At 34.1% G+C, this 27,500-nt stretch overlaps 2 protein-coding genes and 1 long non-coding RNA gene across 7 annotated transcripts in view; 1 reads left to right on the top strand and 2 right to left on the bottom strand.

Annotated features, from left to right (window-relative positions):
* Positions 1-1,947, bottom strand: part of LOC146872518 (uncharacterized) — a 96,316-nt gene extending 94,369 nt beyond the window's left edge. The window contains exon 1 of the long non-coding RNA XR_014983023.1: positions 1,820-1,947. This is a non-coding gene — a long non-coding RNA (uncharacterized LOC146872518). The remainder of the gene's footprint in view (positions 1-1,819) is intronic.
* A 1,441-nt stretch (positions 1,948-3,388) lies between these two features.
* Positions 3,389-5,744, top strand: LOC118444679 (WD repeat-containing protein SL1-17). The gene is made up of 8 exons (XM_035873177.2): positions 3,389-3,735; positions 3,854-3,963; positions 4,040-4,209; positions 4,294-4,532; positions 4,622-4,715; positions 4,856-4,949; positions 5,080-5,251; positions 5,449-5,744. The coding sequence occupies exons 1-8, from the start codon at positions 3,733-3,735 to the stop codon at positions 5,539-5,541; spliced, it is 975 nt and encodes a 324-aa protein (XP_035729070.1). The 5' UTR covers positions 3,389-3,732; the 3' UTR covers positions 5,542-5,744.
* Positions 5,745-6,606: 862 nt separating this feature from the next.
* LOC118444678 (uncharacterized) overlaps positions 6,607-27,500 on the bottom strand; it is a 30,403-nt gene continuing 9,509 nt past the window's right edge. For 3 of the 5 annotated variants that reach the window (XM_035873171.2, XM_085661435.1, XM_035873172.2), the window contains 8 exons: positions 25,440-25,524; positions 24,779-24,902; positions 16,667-17,305; positions 15,447-15,641; positions 12,600-15,342; positions 12,247-12,427; positions 11,853-12,129; positions 6,607-11,719 (listed from right to left, as the gene is read on the bottom strand). In XM_035873171.2, the coding sequence (XP_035729064.2) occupies positions 7,382-11,719; positions 11,853-12,129; positions 12,247-12,427; positions 12,600-15,342; positions 15,447-15,641; positions 16,667-17,305; positions 24,779-24,902; positions 25,440-25,524 (8,582 nt within the window). In that variant the 3' untranslated portion in view covers positions 6,607-7,381. Of the gene's footprint in view, positions 11,720-11,852; positions 12,130-12,246; positions 12,428-12,599; positions 15,343-15,446; positions 15,642-16,666; positions 17,306-19,089; positions 20,134-24,778; positions 24,903-25,439; positions 25,525-27,500 lie in introns of those variants that run through there. The other 2 variants (XM_035873175.2, XM_035873173.2) reach the window with 2 other exon arrangements.

Genomic DNA, 27,500 nt, shown 5'->3' with positions numbered 1-27,500 from the left:
TTATTCTTTTGCTGTTAGGTCGATGACGCCCGTTCGAAGGAAGTTGTAGCATTCCACATTGCAAAAATCCCATTCCGAGTACCAACGAGAGAAGAAGCGACTTATCGAGGAAATTCTAACAATAACCACAAAGAAAGCACCTATTTACACCAATACGAATTTTCACGATCTTCTTTCTTCCACTCGATTCGTGAGTAAAACATCACGTAAGGACTAAGCATTATTGGTCGTAACGTCTTTCATAAATTAAAAATGGAAAGAAAACAAAAAAAAAAGAAAAAAAAAAGAAACAAAAAAGAAAAAATTCGAACGTATAGGTCTTCGTAAAAAAAAAAAAAAAAAAAAGAAAAGAAAAAGAAAAAGAATCGAAAAAATATTTCTCTTTTCGTTCCTACTCTTATCGACAATTTTCGCAAGCGCTTATCGATGTTCCCCCACCAACCCCCATGTCTTTTTTTTCCTTTCTATCGACGAAGATCGATAGAAATTATATAAATAAAAAAAAAACTTTTCCAATGGAACATTCTTTTACTTTGTTTTTCTTCTTTTACTTCATTCGATTGTTCGCTTATTCCGTTCATCTTCTCTTTTCTTCCCTTCAAGTAATAAGAATTAATAAAAATAAATTAAACTATAGGTCTACGATTTATTTTTTTTCTTTCTCTCCCTCTCTCTCTCTCTCTCTCTCTCTCTCTCTCTCTCTCTGTCTCATTTTTGTTCTTTTTTTCCTTTAATCAACGTGTTATTCATAATCCACCGAATGATCATAACCTGGCAAATATCGATTTTATTTTATTTTATATTTCTTTTTTTTTCTTTTTCTCCTTTTTTTTCTTTTTTTTTTTTTTATCAAAAATTCTCGTATACTCAAGAAGATAAGGAGAGAAGAGCTGGATAAGGGAGGCGTTGCTAATCTACGTCATAAATATACAAGATTATAATCGAGGAAAAAGAGGGATGAAAAGTGAAACGGTGATTGGGGAAGAAATGAAAGAAGAAAAAAAAGAAAAGAAAAAAGAAAAAAAAAGAAAAGAAAGAATAATAAAAATAATAGAGCTAATAAAAATTAGAAAGGAACATAGAAAAAAAAAATGTCGCGGAAACGAACAGAATACTGATTATATACGTCAAGGCGTCAAACGTAAGTTACAATTTAACGAGCAATAAAGTTTTGTGGTGCACCACATCCTGTTCACCCGGTACCGCTGTGTGTGCGCGCGATGGATGGATAGATACGATGGATGGATGGATGGATGGATGGATGGATGGATGGATGGATGGATGGATGGATGGATAGACGTATTGAAATAACTTAAGAGAGCTTTTGATTTGACTAGAATGCATCGAACAACTCGGACGATTTGAATCTAACGAGAATTCAGTGCGCCTTTGCTCTTTACACCATCTTCCATTCATAAATTTCTCTTTCTTCGTTTGCGGCCGTAGGTAAAAAGTGAAACTGAACCTGTTGCTTCGTTATTAGAAAGAGATAGATAAACGATGAGAAAAAAGAGAGAGAGAGAGAATGGTGGGAGGGAGAGAGAGAGAGAGAGAGAGAGAGAGAGAGAGAGAGAGAGAGAGAGAGAGAGAATGGTGGGGGGAGAGAGAGAGAGAGAAAACTTCGAATCTCTCGATTATAATATGACATAACCTAAAATCGTTGAAATTACTATTTTGAAATTCTTACTTCATTATGATAAATACGATTATATATATATATATATATATATATATATGAATGATATGGAAAGGCATAACCTATTAGAAAGAAATATACATAACGACAAGATTAATATTTGATTTATCTTTTTTTACTTACTTTTGTAGCGGACGATGATTGAACTTTCTTAGACACTGAATCAGGATTCCAATTGGATTCTAAAAACATATAAAGAATATATTTAGTAACTATTCTACGTGTGTAGTTCCATCGAAAATTGTTTAATCCTTTCGTTGCGAACAGCGCCTTTAGGCGGCTCAACTATAGACGCTTCCCCTGAGCGAACAGCGCCTTTAGGCGCTCAACTATAAACGCTTCTCTTGAGCGAATAGCGCCTATAGGCGCCATACATTTGTTTTGCACTTTTTTTCCTATTAACTCCAAAATAATGGCCATTAATTCGTTTGTTTTCGACGCGTTAACTGCATAACCTTCTTGTGCAGAGATTTTTTTCATGTAATCAAATAATTTTATCCATAAATTGTATCCCTATCATGGACAAACGGACAAATATGATCTGCGATGATATAGAAGAATCATCGGATTCTGACATTTCTGCAATTTTTGGAGAAATTGGATACAAAGATAAAAAGCAAAACTCATATTACAGAAGACCCATATTGTTAAGTAGCTCGGAATCTTATTCCGAAAATATTGACGTATTATTTGACATCGATCCACGGTAATTTCTTTTTGGAGCGCACAAAATTTAGCTCCGAAAGTTTTTGATTTTTATAAAACTCTATCAGGAGTTAAAGCAAATTATTAAAGCAAATATTAACGATAAATCGTCAATATTAGAAATTTTGCAAATTTTCTTTTTTGAAAATATGCTTAAATATATTGTGAGAGGAACTAATAATTATTATACCACGAAAACTATACGCAGTAATCACTCGCGATTGATGTCTTGGAAAAATACAACAGTGACCGAAATGTATCGATTTTTTGCTCTGTCGATGTTAATGTCAAGAGTAAAAAAAATTATCAATACACGAATATTGGTCAACCAACGAATTAATACGCACGGAAAGTATTAGGAACAACTCGTGTATCGTATTATCCGCGCGTATCTACTATCGCGCGAGAGCAATTTTTTTCTGAGCACTTCGCAGCGAAAGGGTTAATATTCATTACGTTAAATATTCGTGCGAAAAAAGAAATATTATTTACTTGCGATATCGTTCATTGTTTTATACCTTATTATCTTTCTCTAAGATGATAAATTCGTTGGATGCTTGATAAAATTGACGATACGATTTAGAAAAAGGAATTTAGATGGGACAATAAACTTAGACAAAATTTTTCTTCGCGCGCAAATTCTCAAGATGGCTACGTTCAAAATGTTTAAACCGAGTAAGAAGGAATCCGTTAGATTAGATTCTTCGATATACGTTACTGACTCGCCATCTAGCGACAAAGAAGATTTTTCTGTTGGTAATATAATTTTTTAAAGGACATGTTTTCATTAAAAAAATATATTGTTGGTAAAATTTAATTTATCATTTTTACTGATAGATGTCGGTAAAATATTACGATACTTTCAGAATCGTACATATAAAAAGACCCAAAAGGGGCATTTCGTTCTTGCCAAATTTACGAATAAAAATTTCAATACGGATATTATATTTTTAATAAATATTATTATAAAAAGTGTATTCCCATTACCGTTGATATTTATTATAGTATATATTGTAATAATATTATTTTCAATAATTTGAAAATATTCTTCTACCTTCAATATATTTAAAAATATTAACTCGTATTTTCTAATTGATATCGCGTTATTGTATTGTTTCAATTTTTGAAGGACATTTTTTATAAAATAAAAATCGATACTTTTCAATTATCATTTATAAAGTTGAGTGCTTCAAGACGTAATACTTTTATGATATATTTTTCTTATATTTGGTCTATATTCATGAAATATAATCAAGCATAACCTCTAAAAGAGTACTTGACAATATATGTAAAGAGTATTTGACAACATAGATAAATAAGTTTACAAGAAAATGGTGAGAATATTTTTGTGATTAATTTTTGAATCATAAATTTGAAATATAAACTAAAGAATATTATGATGTGTGTTTATATGTATATATATATATATTATATATATATATATTATTTTAGTATTCATTAATTAATAAAACTGAAAATGCACACGAGGATAGTATATGGACCTGTGCTTGGGGATGTCCTAAAAAGAAAAAAGAAGTAAATCCTGATAATGAAGATTCACGGTAATATTCTTTAATTGATAACATACATGTTGAATGTTATTACCTTATCAAAGTGATATTGAATTTATTTCAACAGAGATTCTATGCAATCGAACGATGAAGACACAGTCGAATACGTAGTCACAGGATCTGTGGATGATGCCGTCAAAGTTTGGGAACATAAAGATGGTACTTTACAATTGAAACATAAATTAACCGGTCATTCCCTTGGAGTTGTGTCAGTAGCTGTGAGTTCGGATGGTTTAAGTATGTTATAATTAAATGACAAAAAAAAATGTTTTATTCTTTGTAATACAATATCAGGGTAATGATTAATAATCATATTTGTAGAGTGTGCATCAAGTTCACTTGATTCAAGCTTAAAGATATGGGATTTGGAATCTGGTGAAAAGATTTCTAGTATAGAAGTAGGTCCGGTTGATATTTGGACAGTAGTATTTTCTCCTAATGATATATTTGTTGTATCTGGGAGTCATGCTGGTAAAATACATCTATATGGAACAGAAAGCGGAAAACAAGAGCAAACATTAGATACAAGAGGTGGAAAATTCACACTGAGCGTCGCTTATGTACGTACTTTAAAATAAATTATTTGTGTGTATATAGGAACTATTACATTGATTACAGAGAGCAAGTTTATATTATTTCTTATTTCTAGAGTCCTGATGGTAAATATATTGCTAGCGGTGCAATAGATGGTATTATTAATATCTTTGATGTTACTTATGGTAAAGTTCTCCGCACATTGGAAGGTACATTTAAGAAAGTAAAAACTAACATTTGTTGTATTAATCCTACGCTCTCTCTCTCTTTCTCTCTCTCTCTTTCTCTCTCTCTCTTTTTCTCTCTCTTTCTCTCTCTTATAGAAAGATATATTAAAGTTATTTTTTAGGTCATGCAATGCCTATCAGATCCTTATGTTTTTCTCCTGACTCTCAATTACTGTTGACCGCATCGGATGACGGACACATGAAACTATATGATGTGTCAGTTTCCAAATGAATTAAAAAATACTAAATTTAAGAATTAATCATTATAGACTTTGTGCTATATTAATACTTATTATGTGCTTTTCTACAAATTTTAAATTATATTTTTCTCTTATATTTATTTTAGAAAAGATGCCAATCTAGCAGGAACCATGTCAGGCCATGCTTCTTGGGTACTTGGAGTAGCATTTGCACCTAATGGACAAAGATTTGTATCTAGCAGTTCGGATCACACAGTCAAAGTTTGGGAATTAGCACAACGTCAATGTCTGCATACATTTAATGAACATAATGATCAGGTATATGTATTACATAAATAATTAGAAATATTATTCATTATCTAAAAAGATATTTATATACTTAACTATCACTAATATGTATATACCTGCAAAATACATTCGCGTACCGTAGCATTCTTTATAATTACAAGTAAACTGTTTTATATATAAAGTATAGATTTAATCGAATGACAATCATACCTTATTATTTTTAACAGGTATGGGCAGTAAAGTATAATCCACAAAAGAACAACATTATTGCATCAGTATCTGAAGATAAATCAATTAATCTTTATAATTGTCCCATATAACATTTTTAAATTATATATATATATATATATATATATATATATATATATATGAAAATAAAAAAAAATTTTATCTATTACATGTTTTCTTTTTTTCTTTTACGAATTGATGTTTTTTATGAGATAGGACTTTGAAGAATTTTTTTTTTTTTTTATATCCAATAGTAAATATTTATAATGAAAAACATGAAATAGTAGCTAGAAATTTTATTATGCAGCACTTAATAGTATACAAATTATACTTAGATACCTGCCAAATGTAAAATATAATATAATAGAAATAAATGTTACTTATTGCCTAAAAAGAATAAAGAGACTTATTACACAATGATCATGAAAAATATGCAAAATGCAGAGAGAAAATTTATTTTATGAAAAAAATAAAAAAAAACCCCGATTATCCGAGTTGGAATGGTTAAATTTAATTAACCTGAACTGGAACAGGGCTTAATACTTATAAATGCCATTTAATAAGGGAACAAAAAAAAAAAGCAAAATGAAACTTTCCATATTACGCCAAACATTTTTCTTCTAATGGAACTGCAAATTCGCAAAAGAAGGAACGATGACACAATATAGAATGTAATTATATTAATAGAAATAATGTAATCAGAAAATGATATCAATGTATGGAGAAAAAAAAACAAACAATAAATTATATTCAAATATCATGAATTCATATGAAATAGATCTCTGTGCATATTTTAATACTAATTATATATATGTATATATATATATATATATATATATATATATATATATTTATATTTATATATATATACCTTTAAAAAGGATGATATAACTTGATTTGGTAGACATATTTAAATATGAATTAATTTATCTAATAAGACATATGATCAAAATAGAAGCTGTATTGACTGTAAATTTATATAGAAGTAGACTAGAAACTTAGGGTGTATTATTTATAAAATTTTGTCTTCTCACAAATAATTTCATCTTAGCATTATGTAGACCACTAAATTCATATATATATACTTATACATATACATATACATATATATATATATATATATATACATATATATATATATATATATATATATATATATATAAACTGTACGACTAATTTACTATAATTTTCTTGCATGTTGAAAACACATCAAGTTTTGCCCAAATATATTTCATGTCACTATCAGTCTTCAAAAGTAATTAGACGATGCGCTCATCGAAATGAGTACATATTAACTATGATGGAAACAAAATACAGATCTAACTTTTCTCTTCGTTTTCACTAATTAAAGATGTACAGTAGCGTATCACCAGTGTTATTGTATAACATACATTGCTAACTTTTTTCTACAGTTCTTAATCACATTTAATATATACAAAATGGAATAAATAATCCCGCGTAATTACTAATATAGACGCTATATAATTTTATACTGACTTGTATTGATGGAATTATGTCATATTATATTATATACAACACACACAGAACATGAACAGGAATGGATTGTGGAATTTCCTGCTACTATACTTCTCTCCCTCTCTCTTTTTCTCTCTCTTTCTCTGTCACCATTTTTTTTACATATAAAAAACGAATCATCATACGATCTTGAAAATAGTAAAACAATATAACGATATATATATATATATATATATATATATATATATATATGCATATGTATATATTGAGAAACGTATCAAAATATAAATACATTGATTACGACCACACGAATTATCCAGATAATTACTAGAAAGAATAAATCGAAATACTTAAAATATTAAAGCAACATGATTGCGAAATAAATGGAGCAATTTTTATAATGACTAGGTTTGCAACAATAAAGATTATTGCTACAAAACTCATAATGATGTTTTTCTATACCGTCGTTACTTTCGAAGAGGCCGTGACTATTTCCGTTTGACTATCAGTTATTTCAAATTTTCCTTCAGAATCATCCGATTTACCCTTAACTATGTGCGAAGGAATGTCTGCTTTTGGATTGTAATTAAAGGGTGGTACGATAGCTGATGCCGGTACACGTCCATTCCCGGACATGATTGGTATTTGTGCAATGTCCGAATTAGGTGGGTCTACTGTTATAAATGAGCCAAGGCGTGACATACGCTTTATACTGTCAATTTCATTTCCAGCATCGCTTCCCTGTTGACGTCGTAAAATAACGGTATTATCTCCTTGCACGATGTTGTCCTTCTTTGATGTAACAGGATTAGATGATTTAACAGGAATCTTACATGGTGCCTCATTTGCGTTCATACCGCTCAAATCACACGAATTTCTATACTTTACTCCATTGGCTTGAACGTTTGTTATCAATGGCTGTTTAGATCTTGACTTTTGCATGGACACCTTATGACTGTCATCTTGAGGAACCCCTTCGAACGTAGAACTACGGAACAATCTAAATGCGGGTGGTTTACTCGAAATAATTTGTCCGTCTATCTCTGCCGTACCGCTACCAGGTGTAATCCATTTTTTCCCATCCGATTTATCGGACAATTGTTTACTTTTATTTTCTTCTACCTTCTTCCATAGACTAGCGATTTTACTCGTCGCTTCCTTCGCCAATCTACGATTTTGTACGCCACTCGATGTGTCGGATATGATGCTAGAATTGCTGTTAGATCTCTGACCCAAGGGTCCTATTTTACGAAAAACTTTTCCATTATCATTTTGCAATGTACTTTGATTATTGGTCAAGCCTTTACTCGTTCCAGTTACTTTAGTACCGCTTTTAGGAATTCCTAATGTCGGCATGATCTTCGATACTTGCGGTTTTTCTATCCCATTTACTTTAACACCCTTCGTCTGATACGTTTGATGAGATCTCACAGAAATTTTAGATTTCCCAACGGCTGGATGAATTTTCGTCGTTCCCTTTATTGGCTTGGCAATTTTTGTCTTTATAGGCGAAGCCGGTGAAAATACCGTCGGTGCATTTTCCACTTCTGGTTCATCCTTAGTGAATGTTCCTTGACGTTCTAATTGTTTTGTTGGTACTTCGACTTTAGATTCATTTTGGCTACTCGACGAGCATGCAGGCGTACTATGACGTTTGTTGGATCTGGTAAATGTTAACGAAGATCCCTTGTTCGGTAACGATGTCCTTTTACTCGCGGCGTTAGCATTTTTTATTTTATTTTCGTAATTAGCAATGGCAGAGGATATCTTTGGACTAGTATTTGTTTTTAAAGTTGGTTCTTTTGTTGTTGTAGGAGGTGTTACACCTGGACTATTACTTTGTCTAAGAGCAATGGCCCTGGTTGTTCTAACAATAGGAGAAGTGTTACTACGTCCGATAGGAATAGCACTAATAGGAGTTGGATGTTTCAATGGAGATGACTGTGGAGTTGGTTTACGTGTAATTGGATTCGAATATAACGCTTTTCTCCTTCCGCGAATAGCTTTTGGACTTCCTGGTTCCGACTTGTCCGTAGTATTTGAATCTGCACTAACATCTCTACTACTACCCATTCCTGGCTTAATTATACGTGGACGTTTAATTACCTGACATTGTTCCTCCGTGCAATTAGATCCATTATCGCTCCCAGATTCTATAGGATCATTTTCTTCCGGTGCACGTTCTACGTCCGATTTATCCTTTTCTTCTTGAACATTGTGATCATATCTTTGTGAAATATCGGCTTGATTGGTATACGTGTCCATTAATCTTTTGGAAACTCCATTAACAAAACATAATCTTAGACTTTGTTCCGATCCGGATTCGTTCGATACTAAACTTAAAGTTTCTTGATCCAATAAAACATCATCTCCGAGAGAGACGGCATGAGCTTTACTAGATTCATTCAAGGTATTTAATACTATAGTAGCATTATGCTCCAACATATTATTAATTTCTTCTAACGCGATATTGTGGACGTTATCCGTGCCTTCCTTTTCCAAAGTATTTGCCGTTGGGTCTATGTCACAATCATCAACCTTTTGCATACACTCCGAATCATTTAACGTTCTTGTGCGATATCTTTCTTTATTTTCTTGATTTTCGGCACGCTTCTTTCTCAATGCCCTAGGCATCGGCAATTTCGTAAGCGTAGGAATGGAAGATTTACCAGCAGTCGCTGGATCTACAACTTCTGGATCCTTTTGTTGACAGGTCTGATCAATCTCTTCTTTGTTACTTACAATTGCATTGATAATTGGAAATGGATTTTCAAGTACTTGAGTTTGAAAACGTGCCCTATCCTCTTGTCTACGTTGCTTGGGTGTTAATTTGGAAAAAGGAGAACATTTGCCTTGTGTTATTTTATTCGGCGTCTCAACCGGTTTACCCTCCTGTTTACGTCTCTCTTCCTCCTTCTTGACGAATTCAGCGGCAATCGTATAAGTTTTGTATCTCTCCTTAGCTAAGTTTCTCTTTTGTTTAGGTGTTAAATGATTTTTATTCGATCTCTTCTTCGGAGTCGACTCCGCAGAGCTACTGACGCAATATTCCGAAGAAATAGTAGTAACTCCTTCGTCAGTATCATTTTCCCCTTCGTCGATAGCTTCTACCAAAGTAGGTGGTACCTCCTCCGTGCGTAATTCTGTATCTATGCATAGGGTATCGTTACAAAGGGTATCCGTGTTTCCTTCCATCGTCGATTGATCCATTTCATTCACTTCATTGAAAAGAGATGGAGGATTAATGTTTTCCAAATATTCACTGAGACTGTTGTTACCGCTCGATTGCATACCTTCGGCATATCGCATGCAAGTAATTGACAAAACATTAGCTACCGGTTTAAGTAAATCAAATACTGGATCACTCCCTGATAAAGAATGCGAATCATGATCCTTATTATCAGCGACTTCCGAAGTAATACTCGCTACGCTTAACATACTGTTTTCCATGTCTCCGACATCGAACAATTCATCCATTACAGATGGTGGCTTAACATTTTCCAAATGTGAGTGTACACAATCGTTGAGTAAATTTTCTAAACTACCCGTGTGACTTTGTCCTTGATTCAATGCTCTTTTAGCTACAACACCAAGAGGCAAAGATTTCTTGCGACAATTTCGCGAATCAACGCCCGATTGATTCTTAGTTTGAACAGGCGGAAGGGATGTGGAATAACATCTGTCCCTATTGACATAACTTTCTGTATTGTCCGTAGGCCCAGCGTAACTGGCGGTCAAAGATAACAAACTTCCCATCGAAGATGGTGGTTTAATAGCATCGAGATCGATAGATGTCATACTCGTCGTTTCCATTTCATTTTGTTTATTTACCTCGGCATCAACAGCTTCTGCCAATTTAATCGCTTCCTGTTGAATAATTTTAGAATCTGTCATATTTACGTGCTCATCGTTTTCGCCTTCTGCGATATCCGACATGATTGTAGTTTGACCATCAGGGACGTCACTTTTGAACGATGGTACTATAGGAGCACTGATGCTAATACTTGGAAAAGAAACTTCATTGGGGGAATCTTCGTTCCATGTATCACTTAATATACTTTGTTTCATCGTATTTAAATCTCTTTCTCGTATTGCCTCGGTTTGTTGTACCAAAGTAGCTGTAAGCCGATCTAACGATGCGATCATGGCATCGGGATCACGTTGACGTCTATAAACATCTTCTTCCACACGTTTTATCGTTTTATCAATGACATATGTCTCCTTCTCGTCAACATTATCCTTCGTTATATTATCATCAATCTCATTATCTTTGAAGGAAGCTTTTAAATGAACGTAAGATTCATCGTTTAATTCCTGATGCTTGATTATGGTATTACGTTTTCCCGCAATATTTTCACTCGCATTAGGAAGTCCTGTCTGTATGCATAATTCTAACAATGCATGTTCCGATTGTTCTACAGAATCAATAGAATTACTGCTTTCAGAATCTGTACTTTTCATTCTCGTCTCGCACATATTCTCTACAATTTCTGTCTCCTTTAATAATTTTTCTTTCCATTTCGTAGATTCTGTTACTTTAAGATCTTTGCTAGAACAAAGATCTATCTTGAAAGTTTTGCAATGCTCGTTCGAAAACTCCAATTTATCTTGCAAAGAATATTCGATATTAGATGTACTTGTTTCCTTACTACTAAGAGTTATATCTATTGTCGATGGTATAGTACGGACAGAGAAATTATCGTGATCCGTTATGCTAATTTCACTAATGTTACTGTTCGAAGAATGTTTCTGGATATTTTGAGATGCCATCGATTTTTCTTTGTCGCTTAATTCCTAAAATAATAAAGTAAATAAATTGCATAGAAAAGGAAAAGAAAAAAAAAAAAAAAGAAAGGAAAAAAAGAAAAAGAAAAACTAATCTTGTCTCATATGACGTTATTCTTTCTGTTTAAGATAGATTACATACCTCCGTTAATTCCGTTTGATCTTCTTTGGTTATCAATAAATCGTCCTTGAACGATTTCGTCGTATCCAACAAAACTGATGAATGCTCTCTCAAAGTATTTATAGGCAGTGCTTTTCCAGTAGGTTCTGGTTGTATTGGATTAAAAGAATCAGTAGCAGAACCAATAGAATCATTAGATTCTACTTGATCCAACGCAATGCTCGTTTGATATCTCATTAAATTACTCTCTGCTCTTGGAAGTTTCTCAAAACTATTACCTATAAAGGAATGCCTATGTCTGCGATAATAAAAAAAAAAAAAAAAAAAAAAAAATAATTAAATCAAATTATAAAAAGATATTTGTATAATTGGTTAAGAGAAATAATGAGATATAACCAATTAATGTATTTATTACCTATTGTTTTGCATTCCAATGTTGATACAAGCAGCAAGTAGATCTTCATCATCTTCATCAACGTCACTGGCTTGATCTATATTTCCCACGTAAGACGTACCTTTGTTCAAAAATAATTCTTTCGAGGATTTAGATTCAGTATCAAATGCGATACTTTGATTAATTGGTATCTCATGCTTATCTAAAAAAAAAAAGAAAAAAAAAAGAAAAAAAAAAAGAAAAATAAAAATAAAAAAGACAATATATATATATATATAAAATGTATGTATGTGTAAACGAGATAATGTCGATAAGAATCAAACAAGGTATTAAAATCTGATGCACACAAACGTTTCATCATCGAGTTTACTTACCTGTTTTAACTTCAGTTGAATTTACTTTCGTAGAATTATCTTTATTATATTGACAACTACCTGGTACTGATTCCTGCCATTTTTTCTCTATAAATTTGCTCGCAATATCGAAATCTTGCTTTTTATCTTGATTAGTAAAACGATTATTGGCTTTCTCGATATTCATTAAAGATGAAGCTTTCTCGTTGTGCTCGATGTCATTTAATTTATTAGGTTCTAGCAATTTTCTCGATAAACTTTTTATTTTACTATCTTCTTGTAAGTCGGAAGACGAAGCGGCCCGAGACGAATTCAATGAAATCCCACGTGGTGTGCCTTCCGTACAATACATTTTAATCGTGTCCTCTTGAATAAGACCTTGTTCGGTAGTCACATAATAAGCGGCATGTTGTTTCTCGTCATCCTCTACAGTTTGTTCGGCATATCTTATACTGTAATCCGTCGGTTGATCAAGATCAGTTTCAGCATAATTTCGAAACAGAGATTCTTCAGAATTATGACTCAACGTTGGTGAGATCGCATTTTGAATAGAATTAAGAGGATCGCATTGATGTAACAATGAATTGTCCGTGTATATACGATCGTAATCCTCGCATTGATTACTCGAAAAATTATCAGGTACGTAAGATAGTTGCGAGGAGATATCAGATTTAGATTTTGGAATATCGGATCTATATTCAGAATTCTTACAAACAGTTACGTCTGTTTCACCCGAGACGCTGGATTGGCTGTTAAATTTAGAAGTAGATGACATACTTTGATTGAGTAACGAAGCATTGTCTTCGACAGAAGAATGTAATAAAGTTTGCGAGCAAACAGCTTCTTGATCAGGCACTGATGACCATGATATAGTAGAAGTGGTCGAACGTAATTCACTAACGTTACCGAATCCAATATCATTAGGTCTGAGATTTTCTGGTATAGCATTTTTGTAACGCAACGTGTATTTCTTTTCAGACGAAGTCGCTTTTGGATTATCCATCTGTATTCCATTGTCGAATCCTGTCGCTGCGTGCAACGACAAGGACTGTTTACCTTGTGTCTCGGTCGGTGACATTCCATTTAGAACATGCCGATGAACCCTTTCGAACATCGTATCTGAATGTGTACTAGTTACCGATCTCATGGATTCTCTACTTTCGCTTCTAGAAACTCCATTGCATTTATTAGTCCCAGACGTACTCGATTGATTGTACAATTGATAAGAACGTAATCCGCGGTTATTAACAGAGAGGAAACTGTGATCGACCTTGAACGTGAATTTATCATCCTTGTTCGTTGGTGAAGTACTGGGTTCTATATTGTCGCAAGTTTCGGCTAAATTCTGATCGATCTCTTGTTCAAGAGCACGTTGTCGTCGAGCCGCGAGAAAAGGTAAAGTTGGTAATCCAAGTCCACGCGCGGTTGAATCCAATTGAACGATATTGCTACATCCAGGTCTGGCATTGAGTAAATTTTTTAACGCAGCACTGGAACCCATCGATATCATTTTGTGTTTCGAATGTACGAGACTACGTAACATGGGTACCGCACCCAAGGACCAAAGGAGACGTTGATCTTGTGGACATCTAGCTGAGAGATTCCAAAGGGCTCCGCATGCATTGCTAACAACCGTGAGACTAGGCGATCGTAATTGTTGCAAAAGTACCTGCAAGCAACCCCTTTCTCGTACGATTGCTCTGTAATCTTCTCTAACTGCGACGTGACAGGAAACGTTTCTCAATATACCACCGGCATTTTCAACAATGGCCAAAGTTTTCGACGGGGCATTGTAACTCAACATATCAACGAGAAAAGCAAGTGCTCCGTCAACGGCGCATATATCCACTTTGTTCGTGCTACAATGAGCAGATAAATTCCAAAGTGCCGATAATATCGACTTTAGGGTAGACTCTTTTCTACCCTCCATTGCGGCTTTCATTAATCCCGTAACAGCACCTACTTCTCTCAATGTTTGCTTGCTACTACTATCGGCTCGCCATGACAAATTTCGTAATACACTTGCCGTTACTTGCCTGAGATCATCGCTGGGACTTCGTAATTGCGAGACCAATGCTTTCATAAATTCTCGAAACGAACATAAAAGAGCCTTGTTATTGCCGTCGCCGAACGTTAAATTCGTCAATGCCATGCCCGCATATCTTCTCAAAGTTATACAATTTTGATCGTCGCATTCGCTACCATGAGCCAAATGATCCATCTCTATTAATTCGGCAACAGCATGAAGGCCACCGAGTTGGCACATCGCATGACGATGTGCCTCGTCGAATGATAATTTCATCAGGCCCGCTATCGTTGCTCCTGGATGTTTCTCAAGATCCGGTGCCTGTCCCGATTCCAATGACGTTCTCAACGATTGACAATAATCTCGTAATTGTTCGAGAAACCTGAGAACTCGGGCCTCCCTACGTCCAGCTCTCTCGTCGCTCTTAGCGTGTACAACATTGTGCAATGCACGAGACGCCCTTTCTCTCGTTTCTGGATCTTGTCCAGGAGCGTGAATCAATTGAACGAGCAAAGGTAGACAACCTGATTGTCTCATGACGAGACAGCTGTCGATAGAATTGCTCATGGATAATAAAGTTGAGCTCATGTCCTCTCGACCTTCGGAACTTCCTAGCATGCTCAACAAATTATAGACGACGTCTACCTTAGCCCCCAATCTACGATGACCTTGCATTTCCGTTGAAGTACCGAGCATTGTACCAGAATTCGAAGAGAAACTCATAACGCTTGCCACGTCCTGCAATAATAACGTCATTTAACAATCTCTTTGATTTATATTTATATGTATAAACAAAAAAAAAAAAAAAGAGAAATATATTAGAATTACTGTCAAAAACTTACGTTATGAGTAGAACTCGATGTACTTTGTTGATTGGAAAATCCCATTTGTTGAGTAGCCCATAAATCTCTTCGAATGGGCCAAGTTCCACTGTAGGAAGAGGGCAATAATCCATGACTTTGTAAAGAACTACCTGGCTTGTTTTCTTCCTCGCTACTGCCATCCTCGTTGTAACATTTGTTTCGTCTCACATAAAACTGCAATAATACACAAGTATGCACGCATATAAACGCGATGACATTTAAATATTATACGATGCACTTTCTTTCTTAGATATGTCGAGAATATCTTTTTTATGACGTCAAGAGGGGAGTAAAAAAAAAAAAAATTAAAAAAAAAAAAAAAGAAAAAAAAAAAGAAAAAAATACCAATTGTCGTTTACTTGTTTTTATTATTTCTTTGTATAATTTTCTTTTAATTTCTCGTTTCTTTTCTTATTTTTTTTTTTTTTTTTTAAATGCATACCGTATGACTCACTCACATTCATTTCTCCAAAGTGCATCCAAAGAAGAGGATGAGTCGAATGTAAGAGTGGAGAATAACTTAAAGGCAGCCCATGTACGAAAAGAGAGGAAGGAAGAGGAATACGCCGAAGGGAAATGCATGCTTGTGTGTATGTGAGGGAGAGACACGGGGGAGGGAAAAGAGAGTAGACAAGGAAGACAGACCAAGAGCCCAAGAGCGACAGAGAAATAGCGAGAGCTCGAGTAAAATCAATACGTGCTACGTTAGTGAACGTGTATATACGGAATGTACGTGCGCCACGAGGCGCAGCTCGACAGCACCCTCTCTTCCTTTCTTTCTCTTTCTCTCTCTCTTTCTCTCTCTCATTTTCCAGACTCCTTCATGGAACGACCATGAAAATGAATTTGCAAAAAATGTATCAATACTTAAAAAAAGGAAAAAAAAATCATCTAAGAGCAAACCGAAGATGATCACACACATCCGCATACACACACACACACATACACACACACATACACATCCACATGCACATATGCATAGATACATATGAAAATAAGAAGAATTATCCCTTGAACACACACACACACACACACACTTTTATCACACGATTTATCACACGGTTTTAATCTCGAAAGAAGCCTGAAAGAAAAAGACGATAGAGAAAAAGATGGGTGTTTGTACAAAGAAATAGGAAAAAAAAAAAAAAAAAAAAAAGGATAAAAAAAAGGATAAAAATAAAATGAAGAGACAAATTTACCTCAGGACTGGAGGCGGACGATCTCCGTTCGTCTTCTTCTTTGATCTCAGGTTCCATGGCATCCTCTTTCTTAGTATCCTTGATAAAACTTGATGATAGGTAAGTAGATCCACGTAGATCAGCATCAGTAGCATCAATGAGCAAGTTCTTGGCAGCGGCTACTGATCGTACGGCCGCTGCCGCTGCCGCTGTTGTAGCCGTCGTGGCAGCCGTGGTGGTGGTGGTGGTGGTCGTCGTGGGTGCCGCCACCACCGGCACTGCCGGCACCGCTAAAGCGGCTGGACGTCTCGAGCAGCTTGTCTCCGGCTCGTGCGCCGCGACGACCACGGGGTAAACCAGGGCCGTACTGCCACGTTCAAAAATACGAATGGGGCGCCTAACACTTTGCTGATTATATCTGCTGCTAGCCAAATTGTTGCTACTACTGCTGCTACTACTGCTGCTACCTAAACCGCTACTACCAACGCAGTCTTCCAATTCGAATCTCTCGTACGAGCGATGAGGAGGATCCCCTATCAATCCTCCTCTTTCTCCTACTCTTATAACACCTCCACCACCTCCACCACCTCCACTTCCTTCTTGATTTTCCTCCGGTAACAAACCCCAAGTTTTTTTAGATGCTATCACCTCGACGTCCTCCTAAAGGCAAGCAAATATTCATTATAGAATTATTAATCTATCTTCTAATCTTTCACGCAGATATTCTTTCTTATTTATTAATGATTTCTTAATTGACTTTAATTTCTTAGATTTTCCCATATACTTATAGATAAATTATTTTCAATCATCTATAATGTCATTTAACTTTCAATTCCCATACTTATATATTTATAATTAGTATAATATAATATACGTGGTATAATATAATTATAGATCGTATTATAATTATATTATATTAAGTAATAGTATACTATAACTTTCACGTTGTATTAGTTTTTAACAAACCTCATAAAAAATTCAATCATATGATATAATAATAATTAATTGAAATCATAGAAAATTGTCTGTCATTTGACAAACCCTTATCACTCATCACTCTTCATGACGTATTAATTGATAGAAATGCCGTGAAATTGTTCAGCAATTATGAGAAATATTCTAACAATGAAAAATCAATTGGAACGATCAATCAGACAATCTCATCGACCGTCTAAATTCGCAGGATAAATCACAACTTTGTTGTACATTTTATTTCTTTTTCTTTTCTTTCTTTTTTTTTTTTTCCTTCACTTCACAGTTATAAGAACTTTCTCAAAGGGAGAAAATTGCATGAAATAGAGCGATTTACTTTCTATTTACTGAACATGCTAGAGAAGAATCGAGAAAAAGTCCAATTTCCGTGAGCTACCATTCAACGTGCAGTTGTTAAGTGGTCAATTGGAGTTGGCGGGAGATTGAAATGAGAGTTTAAATGTGGCGCTTGACCTTGGATTTACCATCTACAGGTGTTACGTTGCGTAGATATCCGTAGATATGTTACTACGTATGTACTTCGAACGATAGTTCTTGCACAAAATGATATTTCAACGTTTTACGTTTGATTTTATACGCCATTATTATCGTCATCAAATGACGATAATAATTACGAAATTATAATCTATATAATAAACATTCGTTACAGTATAATATATGTTTACATATCTTGAATAGTAACATTTTCAACAACTTTAACAAGTTGAATCTAGGCCAATGAGAAACACATCAAAGCTTATAAATATTAAGAAATATGACTGTCACATGAAATGGATTTACGTTTCTATTTGCAAATTCATTCATTCTCTTCAAGTCGCATAATATTGAAGTATTACATTGAGATGTTAAGAAATCCAATAGAGAAATTTATTGAATCCTACATCATAATAATGTATCAACGAGTTTTACTCGTCTTCGAACGTTCGTGAAGATAGAAAAAAAGGAGAGCTATTAAAAATAGTCTGGTCGTTTGACGTAGCTATTGAGGGAGACTTTTCTGTGAGTAAAATGAAGAAGAAAAAGAAAAAGAGGACAAAATAACAGAGCATACCAATCGGTGATGCGAGAAAGGCGAAAGTAAGCCTGGAATTGTTGCATCTCTGTGTTTACGGGCAATGTACTCACAAATTAATAAGCATTGGCCCAGGTATAAGCCTCTTTTAGCTTCTTCAGACCGTATAATCGATCGAAAATTATTCCTCGTGCCAAGAAGATACTTTCTGATATATTTCAAGAATATATATATATATATATATATATATATATATATAAATTCGAAACTAAATTCTACATTTACGAAAATAATTAATCCATCGATTTAATAGATCGTTTTCGTAATCTAACGCAAAAGACACACGATTATCTTTCCACTAAAGAATGATTTCTGCAATCCAAGAAGGATGTTACGTAAACATCACGGACATGTCGTTCATCATTATAAGGACAATCACCTTGCAATCGCTAGTCCGATAAGTATCCCGTGTGACTTTGGAGTATCGTAAAATTGTCGAAGTTCTTCTAAAACGATCGTCATAAGATCTATCCTCTTGATCTTCCTTCTCTATAGCATCAAAAGCTTCCTTGTTCTCCATGATCAATCTCAAACGATTTCTCTTAGTCTTTACAGTCTTTGGATTCAGTGTATTGGTCGATGACACGAATTTCGTTGAACGTGGCAAAGGAATCATAGTGTTGCTTGATCGACGTGGCGATGAACTTAATGATCCTTGACGAGTATCATCTGGTAGACCTAGCGAAGAATAATTAATCTGATCCTCACGATTTTCTCCAGGCATCTTTTATCAACCTAATTGTCTTGCTGTTACTCTTGTATTATAGAAAAATAATGTCCCGGATAAATGATATTCGAAACGATTAATTCTATTTAACACGTTTGATTTAAACGTCACGATGATAACCAATTTCGTCCTATTTGTATCGATTCGTTCGTAGAAACATCACAAATCCGTGTCTCTTCAATTTCCGAAGCTTTCTCTAGCACCTTCACCTCCTCTTCTCCTTCTTCAATCTCATCGTGCTCCATCAGACGTCGGACTGGGGCTCGACGCATGCGTCGAAGCAAAGATTTTCAAAATGTCCCTCTGCCATTTCAACAACCCCATTTTATAGCCTCTTCGCACCTTGTTTATTCTGATCTGTATACGCGAGCGCGCGCACGTATGTCTGTACCTCTGTGTGTGTAGGTGTATGTATTTGTGTCTCCTTCTCTCCCTTTCTCTTTTTCTTTAATAATATTAACAAGGTCAATCGATCGGATTATAAAATTTCGTCGTCTTGATAATTAAATCGTCGACGATTTTACTCGCAGATTACTTTTTCCTTCGTTGAACATAACACGCATCGATGTCCCTTCTTAACGTTCCATTTATAGTCATACGCAGCAGCTGCCGCTGCTCAGGCTACGCTTTTACGATGGTCTTTGTATGCCAAGCGTAAAACTTGCGGGCCACGTGCTCGACGCAACATCCTCCATGAAGATCCTATAGGAAATATAACTTGAAGAATACTTGAATAGAATTATATCATTAATGTTCAAAAGAGAATCTTTTTTTTTTTTTGATCTTCCAAATGTTAACTAATGATTATTCAACGATTAATCGCACAATTCTTCTTGCACTATTAAATAATACATTGGAGATAACGAACAATGTGAATCCTTTCTAAACAATTAGTATTGAACAAGCAATTTCACGAACCAATAGCAAACCATGTCTTTCATCAACTCGACGAAGCACACACAAAACGTTTTAGCACCAACGCGTTTCAACTCGGACGTCAACTCGAACGTCGGAGTTCTTTTTCTACACGACGATAACGAAAGAAGACGAAGAAGACTAAATTGAAAGGAATGGAAAAGCCCATCAGTTGTGATGGTATGTAGTGACTCAAAAGAAACGTCAGAGTGAATCGTCTATAACGGAAAGGATCGAGAGCGTGGAAGGTCGAATACGATAACGAGCTTGACCGCAAAGAAACGCAGCAACGTCTCTGTAACGTCAGACTGAAATAGCTTGAAGGACTTTGAATGTCGATCAACGAACTCGATTAATTATTATCTCTCTTTCTCTCTCTCTCTCTCTCTCTCTCTCTCTCTCTCTCTCTCTCTCTTTCTCTCTCTCTCTCTCTCTCTCTCTCTCTCGCTCCTCCCCCCTCTCTCCCCTTCTCTTCTTTATTATATAAGAACAACGAGCAAAGTATTTATTTTTATTATTTTAACCGAATAAATTTGGAAGATGATCTTTTCTTTTTCTTTTTAATTGTTTTTATCGACACACTAGATGTAGTATTCGACGAGGAAAACGGAATTCGAATGCACGTAGCCTAAGTGGCTGATATAAACTGACGTAGGTTAGGGGATCGAAGAACAGCTGGGCTCGGCCTGGCTGCTGTGCGCCATCACTGACTCACTCTCACTCTCTCTCTCTCTCTCTCTCTCTCTCTCTCTCTCTCTCTCTCTCTCTCTCTCTCTCTCTCTCTCTCTCCTTCTTTCTCTCCTCCCAACGACTCCCACTCTCTCTCGATCATACTCTACTTTTCTCTCTTTCCCTTACACTCGATCTTCTTTCTCTTTTTATCTCTGTCCCAGTCTCTCTCTCTCTCTAACACACACACACACACACACACACACACACACACACACACACACACACACACACACACACACACACACACACACAGTCTTTTTCTGTACATATCTCCCTGCTCCATGATCTATCTTCTGCAGCCTCTTCAACCCTTTTCCTAATCCCTTTAAGGTATTCAAATTTTATTCGTTCGATCTTTGAAAAATGAAAAGAAAAAAGGTACTAAAAATAACATTTCACATAAAAGATTCTTCGATCCGATAAATCTTTTCCATCATTTGAATTATATTCTCTTTAATTTGAAGATTAGTAAATGATTAGACACAATCTCATCTGATCCTCCAATAAATTTTTCTTATGCCTAAAGTATAAAAAAATAAAAAAGAAAAAAAAAGAAAAAAAAAGAAAAAAAAAAAAAGAAGTAGTGGTTAAGTTGTAAATCTTTTCCATTTGAAAACAAATTAATGGAAATTTATTAGACAATATAATTCTTTTCTTTTTTCAACGATCGAATCTAAATTATATAATAAAAGATTAAGGATTATGTATTAAGCAGATATTGTTAAAAGAAAAGAAAAGAAAAGAAAAAATGAGAAAAGAAGAACAAAGAAAAAAAAAAAAAAAGAAACGAGAATGCAGCTAGTTATGAATATCAGTATTCTTTCTATGGGGATAAACAGTTTCAGGCTATTTGTTGAATTGAAAGGGGACACAGAAAGAGAGAGAGAGAAAGCCTGATCAATAACATCCCCTGCAAGCAGAGTGGTGGCAAAACCTTTCCCCCCTTCTTCTCCCTCAGATCTTTCCCCCATGAGTATCGCGCATGCTCTCCAATGAAATTTCTTTTCTTTCTCTCTCTCTCTCTCTCTCTCTCTCTCTCTCTCTCTCTCTCTCTCTCTCTCTTTCTCTCTCTCTCTCACGATTTCCCCATAATTTTCTACCACTCCTACTTGATACTGACTCTCTCTCTCTCTTTATATATGTATATATATATACACATGTATCGTCTATGTGTTTCTGTGAAGGGCACGCGGAAGGGCAAATAAGTATATACATCGAACGTTTTCGAGAGAACGCAGTCAATTCACAGCATTGAACTTGAGCTTTGAAATGTTATTGCGATAACATTCATGAAACTGAATGAATTAATGATAATGATACTGAGAACTAAAGAATCTTTTCTTTTTTCTTTCTCTCCCTCTCTCTCTCTCTCTCTCTTTTTTTTTTTACATTATAATTCCTGCGATCTTATTAATATACAGATAAGGCCATTTAAAGTTTTGAAAGTTTCTTGTTCGAAATAAGAGAGTATTTTTTATATAAAATTTTTATTCATTGATCAGAGAAAAGTTTTCTAATTTTTTCGTTTAAATGGCACATTCTATATATATATATATGTATGTAGCACAATAATAAATCTATTGCATTATAAATCTTCTATAAATATACATAGGATAAATCATTTTCAACTTTCACTAATTTCTCGTTTGGAATAAAAAAGCAATTCGTATGAAATTTTTTCATTTATTAATCAGAAAAGATTAGAAACAGAAAAATTTCGACTTTTTATTTAAATGGCGCACCCTATAGCAGAATTACAAATCTGTTGTATTATAAATTTTTTATGAATATACACAAAAATGGATCATTTAAACTTTCAAAAGTTTTTCGTTTGGAATAAAAAAGTATTATCTATACATTTTTTTAATTAATAAATAAGACTGAAACGTTCAAATTTTCTCATTCAAATGCTACATTTTAAATATGCAACACACACACAGATATATATATATATATATATATCACAATTATCTTTCATCTCTGTTGCATTAAAAATTTCCCATGAATATACAAGTATTAAACAAGTTATACTTTCAAAATCATCTCAAAGAATATTTATAGCATTTAAAATACAAAATAGCTATTTCCCATAAACTATATACTAATAAATAAGAAAAATATTCAAGTTAGTATTCTCATTAAAATGTCACGCTTTATAATGCATTGCATATGTGCAATTTGCATAAATATATGCGTATATATATATATATATATATATATATATATATATATAAAAACTATATATAGTACAATTACGTAACCTTTAAACGACTGATTAGGTCAGGTCGTGTTAAGGTTAAAGCGTCGCACTATTAAGTATTCTTTTAAACGGATACACTGTGCGAATATAAAAAAAAAAAAAACTTATAATATAAATATATATATAAAAAAAAAAAGAAAAAAAAAAAGAAAGAAAAAAGAAAAAAAAATCTCTTCTGAATCATCGGCTTGAAGATATGAAGAGAAATTACTTTAATATCGATTTCAAGTTCTAATCTAACGTTGTACGTTTCGTTGCATTAATATCGACTGCACTGCGGTCGAAAGTACAGCGTCCGCGAGCAAGCAAGCAAGCAAGCAACTACGGATGCAACGTATTAACTCGCTCGTTGCTGATAGTTTCATAGATACTAACACGTGTTCCCTACAATGCGAGCTCTTACTGACCTCAAAAAAAAAAAAAAAAAAGAAAATAAAAAAAGCAAAAGATAGCAAAAATCATAAATCTCTAAGAACCCAATTGTTCCAAGAAAATTATTTAAGAAGGTATTTATAATAGATTGATAAAAACGATTATTAATTCGATTCCAGAAAAATGTACTTTTTCCTAGATCACATCTGTTAAATCAAGCTGAATGAGATAATGACTCGTATGAGTCAGAAGTATGCATATATATATATATATACATACGTATATATTTCATACGTACGAGAGACGTTGTGTTTTTAATCTGCTCTGCCATAGATAACTTCTTTTTGACTCTTTAATTCTTTTTTGACGTTGATGACGATAACGACGATGATGATGACGAGGACGACGACGACGATGAAGATAATGATGATCATAAAGTTATGTATAAATAAACGATAAGCTTAAGCTCTGTTGCTTAATGGACGTTCAAATGTCCCTTTGATGTGGTAATCACGATCAAGTAATTAGACTACTAGATTTTGGAAAGTAGCCAATTTCTGAATTAACTTTCACTCCTTCCGACACAAATTTCCAATCAATTAGCAATCTATTTTCTATTGTAAGAGCAGTAAATGACAAGGATGAAGACTTTCTATTCCAGATTCAACTGGAAAAGTAAATAGAGAAGAACTATATACATACTACATACTGTATACAACATACACATACACATATACACATACATATATATATATATATATATACATATATATATACATATGTATACATACATATATGTAGATGATTGATTGTTAATTGCCTTACACTTGGTTCAATGGTGTTGTACATTGAATTACTAAGCTCGGTTGTATGATGACGGTGCGTGTGGACAAAGAGAGGGTTCGTTAACGAAGCTCTTACACGTTCGCACTTGCTACTTGCTTGATTGCTTGCTTGCTTGCTTGCTTGCTTGCTAGCTTGCTTGGCTTGCTTGCTTGCACGAGACGTGGTTCAAAGGAACCAAACGCTTACTAACACACCAGCCACTCTGCTACAGCTTACCTGTGAGATCAATCGATCGTGCTCGTAGCTTCTCTGGGCCAAAAGTCGACTGGTGAGGTCGCTTGATCGAAAATAGTCGACACTCTCCAAATTCGATAGAAACCGTGGGCGAAGTCTGAGATTGCTATTCAAATAAAATAAATTTGTTTTATTAATTATATTAGCTTTTCTTTTATATAAATAAATTGTTTAAGTAACATTAAAGGAGCAGAGAATGTTTCATTTTAATGTTTTAACGAAGTAAAAAAATAAACAGGTGTTTCCATTTAAAATATCTCAAAAAAGTAAAATGCTAAACAGTTTTAGAAACAAGCAAGACAAAGGAAGAATGAAAAGTGAAGCGTTAAAACATGAGATAAATGTGTGGTAGACGCGACTAAAGAAGAACCTGCTGCAGCTTTGCGGAGAAGATGAAAGCTAACGATCACAAAAGTTTTTTCAGAACGTTGGGAAGAGCAAAGACGCGTCCAGCACAATATTTGGTGCCATCAAACCAGAAGTAAAAGCTCTTGTATACGACTTTCACATTCTGTATTATAACGGTAGCAAAGAAGACAGAGAGAAAGAGAAAGAGAGAGAGAGAGAGAGAGAATTGTGGATTATTTTTTTCCACGAGTTTTATATTTTAAAATACATATTTGTTTTTAAATTTTGTACTCACTTGCATTCGACGAGAGAACCATGTCCATCCTCAGTCCTACGTCTTTTTTCGTCCTTTCTTATTATGTTATCTGTCAGGATTCTCCCTGAAAGATATATCGTATTCTTGTTATAATAATAATAATAATAATAATAATAATAATAATAATAATAATAATTTTTTCAACATTTTATCAAGATAATAAAATAGTATGTATATTAATAATATAATCATATATATTAATATATTCTAGTGATAGTATATTATATTCTATACTATTTATCATATAAGTATACATCATAGTATATATTATATCAATAGTATAATTATACTATTACAAGTATTACTGATACATTACATTATATAATTTTTGCTTTAGAACTCGATTGAAAATTGAATTATAGAGGATGAAGGGTTAACATTTTTTTTTTTTTTCCAAAGATATATAACTATTATCCCGACTTAACTATTATTCATTTATACATTTTGATACTCGTTAGAAGCACAATTGAAAAGTGCGTACATTGTATGTAAAATCGTGCCCAGAGGGATAAAAAAAAAATAATGTGAAGAGTGCTCGTACATACTGATAAGACGATTCGTTCGTAAGTATTTATGTAATTGAATGGTGTTACGTATGTATATATGTATATACATACATAGGTTACAAGAAAAGGATCAAGTACTAACCCTCTTGAGTTCTTTAAATAAAACATTGCTCGCGTTTGATAAATACGAACAGAGAGAGAGAGAGAGAGAGAGAGAGAGAGAGAGAGAGAGAGAGATAGCTAGATAGATAGAGAGAGAGAGAGAGAGAGAGAAAGAGAAAGAGAGAAATTGCTTTCGCATAAATTTCGAAATCCTTTCGCCAACTACGTGGCATAACACGCTGCATAATGAGCACTCACTGAGAAAATCCATGCGAATTGCCCTCGAACTTGAGACACTCGAGTCAAACCAAAATTATTTCGATGCCTGGTCGCACACGTTTCTCATGCTTTTACATGCGGTTGCCTTTGAATCGAGACGAGGTTAGCTCTCGTTAACTACTCCTTCAATTTTTCCTCTTTTGACGATAATTAGTCATCGCGCTAAAATTGTACTTGATAGGAGAAAACAAATTTGAAGAAGTGAAAAATAAAAAAAAATAAAAAAAAAAAAAAAAAAAAGAGAAAAAAAAGAAAAGAAAAGAAAAATTAAAATCAAACGAAAGAGGGAGAGAATGAGAAAGAGAGAAAGAGAGAGGGAGGAAGAGGGAGGGAAAGTAATAGAGAAAGAGACAGAAAGAGAGAGAGAGAGAGAGTGAAAGAAAGATAATTGAAGTATATAAAAAACAAAAAAAAAGAAAAAATGAAAAATATATCGTTCGTCCCGTTCGAACGATTTTCTTCTTTTCTATCTCCTATATCACCAATTTCAAGACTTTGCGCAAATGTCATCTACGTATCTTTCTTTCTTTCTCTCTTTCATTATGCATGTCAATTTACCTATCTCGGGCGCTCGTGCATACAATTGTTACGCACACGTGAATGCATCGAAGATCTCGTTTACTCGCTCGAAATACATTTCTCTCTCTCTCTCTCTCTCTCTCTCTCTCTCTCTCTCTCTCTCTCTCCCCCTCTTTCTCTCTCTCCCCCTCTTTCTCTCTCTCTTTTCACCTTTGACCCCTCGTATTGTGTCACATCTAAATTTCCTGTTATACGTGCCAAATAAAATAGAAATAGTAATGGGATTTTCTATTTGTGTGTACGTGTGTGTGCTCCAAATGTGTTCCAAGTTAGATAAAGAAAAAAGATTTGCGCGCGAAATTCGTAGAAAAGTTTTATCCTCTCTTTTTCTCTTTCTCAATTGTCACCGAGCCAAAAGGCTAGACTGCCGGGTCGTTTCTACTTTTATTTGCAAAATTAGTTTATTAATATGTGATAATTAATATATATGTACGTGTATATATATATATATATACACATACGTTTATGCATATATATATATAAAATATAAATTTATTTGCAAGATTATCCGCGTGAAATGTTCTGACGAATTTGTTAGAGACTTACAGTTTAAAAATGAATAAAGAAATCGAAA

This window comes from Vespa mandarinia, chromosome 15 (assembly GCF_050613455.1).
Source record: "Vespa mandarinia isolate Hongniang chromosome 15, ASM5061345v1, whole genome shotgun sequence".
NCBI lineage: Eukaryota > Metazoa > Arthropoda > Insecta > Hymenoptera > Vespidae > Vespa > Vespa mandarinia.
The sequence above is the reverse complement of the archived record's forward strand: the minus strand, read 5'-3'. Positions and strand labels throughout refer to the sequence as shown.